Source organism: Solanum lycopersicum, chromosome 2, assembly GCF_036512215.1.
Source record: "Solanum lycopersicum chromosome 2, SLM_r2.1".
Classification (NCBI taxonomy): domain Eukaryota; kingdom Viridiplantae; phylum Streptophyta; class Magnoliopsida; order Solanales; family Solanaceae; genus Solanum; species Solanum lycopersicum.
Window position 1 is genome coordinate 51,516,282 of NC_090801.1, and position 8,307 is coordinate 51,524,588.

Sequence of the window (8,307 nt, forward strand, 5' to 3'; positions counted from 1 at the left end):
TAAAAACATGCATAGTTCAAAATGGGCAAATAAAATGAATAAATGTAATAATAACCTTTTTAAGAAATTAGTCATTAAGTCAATTCTTAATTAATCATATATATCAAATTTAATAAAAAAAAAAATACTCCCTGCTTATTAGAAAAAAGTGATTTTCCCTTATACCAAAAACACATATAATATGAAGCAAAGAAAATAATAATAGTAAGAAGCATGATTGGGTGGATAAATTTTACCGTACAATTAAATATCTTGAATTTGAGGTTTAGAACAATATTGAAAATATAAATTCACTATAGAGTGCATTTTCCTTTCAATAAACCTATGCAGATGAATTTAAATTAATCGGATGAATGAATTTTGAATTGATTTTTCATAATATTGATTAGAGAGTATGAAATTATAAAAAAAAAAAAAGGATTTCCAAAAGACAGAAGCATCCCATTTTTGTATGATCTAATGAAGTATAACACGTGTTAATTAATTAAAGTTAAATAAATAAAATAAATTATAAATTTAAACACATGACATACATATATTAAATTGGTGTAAACACCTTGCGAATAAGTTTTAATTTATTTTTTTTTTTAAAAAAAAGATTGTGTCCAAAGCCCCATTATGAAGAATTCTTCTTCTTGATTGTATTAATGACAAATTTTGGTACTATTTCATTATCTTACTTTAGTGTATAATTTACATCTATTAGGGAAAAAAAAGTTAAAAGACATAAATTAAATCAAATATCACTATTCACTTTTATCTTTTTAATTATTATCAAATCATTTTTCAAATTATTATCAAATCATTTTTCAAAATAGAAATAATTTAAGATGAAATTATAAAATATGAGCATTTAAGCTTTTGAAACTTATCATCTAGAAAATATACTTCTTTCATTCGGTATTATTTGTTATATTGCATTTTTCAAAATTCAGTTTGATTAATTTTTAAGATAAAATTAGATCATATTAATTCGATATTTTACAAAAAAAATTAAATATTCTAAAACTATATGAAAAGTTCTATAAATTGCAATTTTTTGCATATTAATATGATTAAGAAATACATCTTAAAATGTTAATCAAAATTTTTATAATTTCAATCTAAAAATAAAAAACATGACAAACAATACCGGATTTAGATAACAAACGAAAATAGAAAAAAAGTTCAAATATTTATGTTGGATGTTTAATAATTTACTTATTTTAAATATTAAAAAAAAATCAAAAAATAAATTAATATTCTAAATTTATGTCTAGTCAAACGTGCCATTAATTTATCATTTGCTAGTTGAGTCAAACTAGTGTTATTTTTGTTTATAAATTTAATCTCTTTTTCTTTCCTATAGGGATTTAATTCTCTCCTCTCTTTCAAGCAAAGTTGTTTTCTCTCTCTCTCTCTTTCTCCGCCTTTATTTATTCTCTGTTTTCTGTTGGTTTCTGTGTTTCCGTGTAGCTTTTTGAGATCCCTTAACAAAAATGGGGTATTCCCCAAGTAGTTGTACCGACTCTCACAACTCACACTCTTCAAACACTCAAAATTTAGCCATTGGCATTCACACTGGTAATAACTATGAGCTAAACATGAAAACTTTAATTTACAAAATGATTTGGGATTTGGGGTTGGCTTGTATCGTCCCTCCTCGACGTCGTAGAATTTCTGTTAACAATCAGAATGATGACAAAAATGGCAAGATTTTGGAGCATAATAAAGCTTGGTTACTTGCTGAGGCGGGAGGGTGTGGTGGTCCAGAGTTGATTAATGCTGACCCATATTCAGTTCACTCTTCTTTCAGGTTTACTTTGTGTACTCAAGTTGAGGTTGAGTCGGTGAATGGGAATAATAACTTTTCTTCTTCTTCTTCTCCTCCTGCTGCTACTGTTTTAATGGTGAATTTGGATAATGGGTTAACTGATCCTAAATCTCAAGAGGTGAAATGGAGGAAAGTTGAGTCATTAGAGAGGAATATTTCTCCTGTGGTTCATTCATTGATTAGGTTCAGTTACAATGAAATTGTTTCTGCTACTAGAAATTTTTCTAAAGGTAATCTTCATTTTCATTGCCCCCCTTTTTTTTTTCAATTTGTGTTTTAGTTGATTTATGTTTCTTCAATTGGATAGGTAGAGTTTTGGGAAGAGGAGCGTTGAGCTATGTTTTTAGAGGACGAGTGGGATTTTTGAGGACTACAGTGGCAATTAAGCGTCTAGATAGGGAGGATGAAGAGTCTCCAAAGGCTTTTTGTAGAGAATTGATGATTGCTAGCTCTCTTCATAACCCATATATTGTTCCTCTTGTGGGTTTTTGCATTGATCCAGAGGAGGGTTTGTTTCTGGTGTACAAATATGTATCTGGTGGAAGTTTAGAGCGGTATTTGCATGGTAAATAGTTGTTGCTTTCCTTTTCTTTTCGAAATTTGATTTTACAGTATTTCAGTCGGATTCAGATTTCGTCGATTGATTTTTACAGGGAAGAAGAAGGGAAGTAAAGGTGGTCCAGCACTTCCATGGTCTGCTAGGTATAAGGTGGCTGTAGGTATTGCAGAATCAATTGGGTATTTGCATAACGGGACAGAGCGATGCGTTGTTCATAGGGACATCAAGCCTTCGAACATTCTTCTTTCATCGAAGAAGACTCCCAAGGTAGTGAAAGGGATAGGAATATCATTTGAAAACCATAATTAGGTAGTTGTCAATTTTAGGTGGATATACTAGCCATTGGTGTCGGGCCCAACTTGTTAGCACCTCGACTATTTCATAGGTACAGAGAAACTCTCATATTTTTGGCTAATTGTTACTTGACCTTTGCAGTTGTGTGACTTTGGCTTAGCTACATGGACTCCTGCACCTTCAGTGCCTTTCCTTTGTAAAACTGTTAAAGGAACATTTGGGTATGATTTCTTTATGGTGAACTCTTTAGCATAATAATGACTAAGATCCTGATGCAGCTTAACAACACGATTTTTCCCACACTTACCAGGTTTTAAAACTAAATTTGCAGATACTTAGCCCCAGAATATTTTCAACATGGTAAAGTTTCTGATAAAACTGATGTTTATGCTTTCGGAGTTGTCCTGTTGGAGCTATTAACTGGACGGAAGCCAATTGAAGCGAAAAGAGGACCAGGAGAAGAGAACATGGTTTTGTGGGTAGGTGCTTACTTAAATATATGCCTAGTATTTGTATTCAATTTGGCCTTATTTTGATAGCTAAGTCAGTCTATCTCCGCCGCTCTCTATATGAATACACTATAGTCGTTGGTAACTATTAATGCAATCTGAATTTGTCCAAACTCTGTTTCTCCCCAAGTTCTGGAATCGCAAGTCATAATCTCTTACTTAGTTACCGTCATTTTGCTTGTTCTTGCAAACGTGAGTCTGGGACGTCCGAAGGTGTTGTATCCAACTCACTGATGCTTGAGTTTTTGTAACATAACTTGAAAAAAGTTTGGCACTTCCCTTCAAAATTTAGAAGATGTTCAATAAAGCATAGTCAGCTTTCTATGCAGATATTGAAAATTTTGATGTTTCTCCTATTCAGGCAAAGCCACTATTGCAGCAAGATGTTCTTGAAAAGTTTCTTGATCCAAGACTTAAAATCCCGCGAAAGAATTTGCACCAAATATCTTGGATGATTCAAGCAGCAGCTGCATGTATACACAGTGAAGAATCTCGAAGGCCTGACATCGATGAAATCATTGACATGTTAAGAGGCAGAGAGTCCGATTCCATCTACACAAAGAAGAACATTTTGCCTGGTAATAGCTGTTTGATTGATTCTTACAACCACTCACAGCAGACCAGAAGTGAAATGAAGAGTCATTTAGCCTTGGCAATGCTAGGAGTTGCAGAATTTGACAACGATGACCTTTATCGTAGTTGAAACAAAAAGGGTGAATCTGAAGTCTTATCTCGATTTCCATTGCCCATTCAACTTGACAGGGAGTAAACTATAGCGCGCAACAACTGAAAAACTCTTTAACTTGTAGATATGAATTCTGTGTTTGTTTGTACATACTGGTTCCTTGTCCCCAACTCTTATAGGAAAATTATAACTGTTTCTGTTTTTCAAGATTAGAAAAGAAAGTTACAACGATGCTATCTAATCAGCCTATATTACACATGTAATTTTGTTTACTAGATGAATGAAAGAGTATATTGGTGGACAGTTCTTATCATTATTAATCCATAGTTGGTCACCAAATTGTATAAATTATACAATATGCAAAATTTGTTTATCCAATCCTTTTGTTTATCAAAATACAATCTTTCCGTTCAGAACTCACAATGTCTAAATCACGTAGATATGATCGTTACCTTGAAAGAATAATTAAAAAAAGCATAGAATCTTGCCCATTTCATATCATATTCCCTCATGCCTATTCTATACTCATCGTGGACAAATACATCTTTTCTTTATTAAAACAACAGAAGTTATTCGATCCAATTCACGTTAGGTAATTAAGAAAAATAAAATGGTTCACAAAATACAACCAATTATGCCATGCAACGAGCAAAATTCAGGTCAACTTGCAATTATATTTGTCATATGTAAGAAACCAAGACAGCTCAACTCTCACATGGGACCCAAAAAATAAATCCAAATATAATGAGGAGGTACAGAAAATGAAAAACAAATTTAAAATGAAAAAAATATATAAAAATACATACACTAGTCCACCTCAATATGATGCAAGGAAAATGGAGGTTACAGTTTTAACTAACTTAAAACGGTTTCTTTAACAAGAAAACAATAATTATCTTAAAGAATTTTCACACTATTACGTTGCGTAATAGATAATTACAACTAGAAATAATAATCAGAGTGCGGTTAGTGTATATAAGTTGAATGTATATCAAAATATAACTAGAAAATTTTAGCAACATCTCTAATTAAGCCTCTGTTAGCTTTGGCAAATTCTGTAAACTCTTGAAAAGAAATGAAACCATCTTTATTAGTGTCAATTTCATCCATCATATACTTAACTTCTTCAGGAGTAACAGAACCTAAGGCTTGCAATGTCTCTCCAAGTTCTGTTGCAGAGATTTGTCCATCACCATTTTCATCAAAGCGCTTGAAGATTCGTTCGCGATCAGCTATGTCTTGTGGTTCATCAACCTCTCCCATTCTTTGACAATTTTTTTTTAAAATTTTTTTAAACAAATTTGGCGATGTTTGTCCTTCTAATTTGTGATTAGTCTAATTTTTACTCACTTAGATCCAAGAAAATGACTTAATTTGAAGTTATAAAGGGGAAGATGTTTGTTAATGTATGGTTAACCTTCTCATTAGGAAATGGGCTTTTTGTGGAGAAACTACGAAAGATCATTAACGGAAATAACCATAATCAAAGATCATTAACAGAAATAACAAATTCACAATTGAGATATTTGAGGGACCAATTAAATAAATTGTATCTGAAACCAAGGATTAGAAATTTTAAGCGGATCCATACGTGTTCAGCAATTATTATTACGATAAATTTTAGAAATCACATAATTTTAATATGAAATTATAATATATCCGTTTTTAGTTTATAATTACATTGATCTCTTAAAAAGTAACACAAACAAGAAACATAGTTCGAATACATTAAAGAGTATCTCGAATACATTATAACATAAACCGAATACATAATATATAGCTCGGACACATTAAAAACTACGTCAGTATATATAATATGTAGCTCAGATACATTATAAAATAAACCGTATACATAATATAGCTCAGATACATTATATACTGGCTCGAATACATTAATATATAGCTCGAATACATTAAAACAAATAAGAAATTTTAATTTTAGAAATAGAAGGGGATATTAGAAATAAGAAAAACTAAGGCGTGTGTTTAGTAATTTTTCCTTAATATAGTTTGCTCCTTTGAGCTCTATTCTATTTCCTAACGGTCTTTGTAGCTAGATGCAGGGGTGGGTATGCTCACTAAGTATTGAATTACCGTATCAAAATTGAAAAATTCGATATTTATATCGATACAGTACTTTATATGCATTTTATAAAAGAGAAAAACGATAAGTATATTTTGAATTATTATAAATAGCATGTGTATATCTTTATCAGTATCCTTATTGTTCAAATTTTAAAACATATATACTCTTTATATGAATGATGGGACATGTGTCTCAATCTCAACCATCAATTTTGATGCGAAGATTCAAATTAAAAAATGAAATGGAAAACATACAAAGCAAACAATAAATATCACTTAAGGTGGATCGTGATACTTGTTTGATATCAAAGTTTGAAAGAGAGATGCCCTAAACACTAGAAGATGAGAATCTACTTGGTCAAATGTCATTATACTATAATAACAATAAATTGATCTAAAAAGAAAAATGTATCAACTAAATTGTAATAGAGGAAGCGAATATTAAAAATTTATTGTTATATTGAAACATAAAAGGGAGCACAAACCCCAAATGGAAAACCAAGTTGAATTTTGTGCATTCAAATTTGTTCAAATTCCCAATATTTGGTTAGTAATTGTGGCAGCAAAACAATATAGGGAGAACTTTTTTAATTAATTCATATCCATAACAAACACTTGAGTATTCTTTGTTCCACACAAATGCTTTAAAATGACATGTTGAACACTTCCTGTCTCACTAACTTCTCAACATATACATCATATAAAAGTACCCGCTTGGTATACCATTTTGGTTGATAATAGTTTAAATGAAAGAGTCAAAAATATCCATGAATTATAAGAAAAAGTCTAAAAATATTTTTTTATTTTTTGGTTTAAAACTATTCTTTTATTCATTTTTTTAATCTAAAATTACCCTTCATTCCACCTTTTTGTTCATTTATACCCCTGCAACAAGCAACACTTTTTTTTTTAAAAAAAATATTCATTATGTGTCATTTTCTTATTGAATGAAATAAAAATTCACCTCTATTAATTTTTCCCCATAATTTATTCAAATCAAAACAATATATCTTTTCAAGTTCTAAAAATTATTTATTTAAAATCTAGTAATTTTATTTTCTATAGTTTTTTCCAAAAAAATATGTTTTAGATAAATAATTTTTTGTAAAATTACTCATCTATCTCCATCTTTGTCGCACACTTTCACCATTTTTCTTGCTTTCTTCTTCTCCAACCTACACAAATCCAAACATTGTAAGCCGCCGCACCAGCCTTGTGCCCCTCTTTGTTGTCTCCATTTTTTCGTACCATTGACGACTATTGCGAACCACTAGGGACCCCAATATGTTATCCATCCTCTCCGACGTATCAGAATGCTAGAAGTTCATTGCCGCCTCCGATTTATTGGTATATTCCTCGACACGTGCGATGTACCAAATACCTAAAAAAGATGAAAGAAAGAAAAAAAGAAGGCTGGACAAAAATGGAGTGGCTGGAAAAAGATGAAAGAAATAAAAAGAGAGTTGGACAAAAATGGAGATGGCTGGAAAAAGTAGGTTATTGGGGGAAGAAGAATGGATTTCTTTTTTCTTTTTTAAGTTTTTTATTTTACTCTTTTAGTTTAAATATTTTTAAAATTTAAATATGATATTCACATGCCATAAAAGGTGTGTGGTCTCACTCTCTTGCCAACTCAATTATATTAATGCCACATAAGTATGATTAATGGTTAGAGAGGTTAAATATATTGTGTTTTATCAAGTTTAAGGGTCCAGATGATAAATGAGTTAAGTAGAAGAATTCACAATACAGACGGATACAAGTGTAAAGGTTCATCAGATCATTTTGCCTAAAGAAAATAAGGAACTTACGTTGGTAGGGTGGGGTGGTTCTAGAAAGAAGAAGAAGAGGGGAAAAGTTGCTTTTTTAATTTATTTATTTTTATTGAAAACATAGTTTTTAATTATTTTATTTTTATATTTACTTTAATTGTTTTTATGGGTCTACTGCCATATGTATTTTTTTGTTAGCTACTATTCCACGTTAGTCGCGAGTGTATAACACACTATTTTTACTTTTAGTTGATTGTCAAAATATGTTCAATAGGTACTTTTTTTTATTAAAAAAAAATGTTCAATTGAAACAAGTCTAAAATAAGATGTCTAAATGAAATATGTGAACAACTTGTTGTAGATGACTTAAACCTAAAAAGTATAAAAGGCTGATTTTTTAGATGAAATATCAATATATAGTTGGGTGCATTTTAGTTTGAAAAACTCAACTTTTTTTTAGTTTGATTTGATTTATAAATTTAAATGTCTATACAAATAATTTGATTTGATATTAAAAAAGTCTCAAACCAACTCAATATATATGTATACCTCTAGCTGCGATAAATTAAATAAACGAAAAAGAAAACTAT

At 30.4% G+C, this 8,307-nt stretch overlaps 2 protein-coding genes across 2 annotated transcripts; one reads left to right on the top strand and one right to left on the bottom strand.

Moving 5' to 3' along the window:
- Positions 1-1,320: 1,320 nt before the first annotated feature.
- On the top strand, positions 1,321-4,161 carry LOC101253154 (probable serine/threonine-protein kinase PBL7). Its single transcript, XM_004233430.5, has 6 exons — positions 1,321-2,043; positions 2,121-2,378; positions 2,467-2,639; positions 2,808-2,887; positions 2,998-3,145; positions 3,537-4,161. The coding sequence occupies exons 1-6, from the start codon at positions 1,479-1,481 to the stop codon at positions 3,876-3,878; spliced, it is 1,566 nt and encodes a 521-aa protein (XP_004233478.1). The 5' UTR covers positions 1,321-1,478; the 3' UTR covers positions 3,879-4,161.
- Positions 4,162-4,633: 472 nt separating this feature from the next.
- On the bottom strand, positions 4,634-5,218 carry LOC101252843 (polcalcin Nic t 2). Its single transcript, XM_004233429.4, has one exon. It carries the CDS (start codon positions 5,121-5,123, stop codon positions 4,863-4,865), a length of 261 nt encoding a protein of 86 aa, XP_004233477.1. The 5' UTR covers positions 5,124-5,218; the 3' UTR covers positions 4,634-4,862.
- Between the last annotated feature and the right edge of the window lie 3,089 nt (positions 5,219-8,307).

What these genes read in the sequence shown, in the direction of transcription:
- LOC101253154 (XM_004233430.5), top strand. Translation starts at nt 1,479, where the DNA reads ATGGGGTATTCCCCAAGTAGTTGTACCGACTCTCACAACTCACACTCT. An exon ending in TTTAGAGCGGTATTTGCATG is followed by an intron (nt 2,379 to 2,466) that starts GTAAATAGTTGT and finishes TGATTTTTACAG; the next exon opens with GGAAGAAGAAGGGAAGTAAA. An exon ending in AAGAGAACATGGTTTTGTGG is followed by an intron (nt 3,146 to 3,536) that starts GTAGGTGCTTAC and finishes TCTCCTATTCAG; the next exon opens with GCAAAGCCACTATTGCAGCA.
- LOC101252843 (XM_004233429.4), bottom strand. Translation starts at nt 5,123, where the DNA reads ATGGGAGAGGTTGATGAACCACAAGACATAGCTGATCGCGAACGAATC.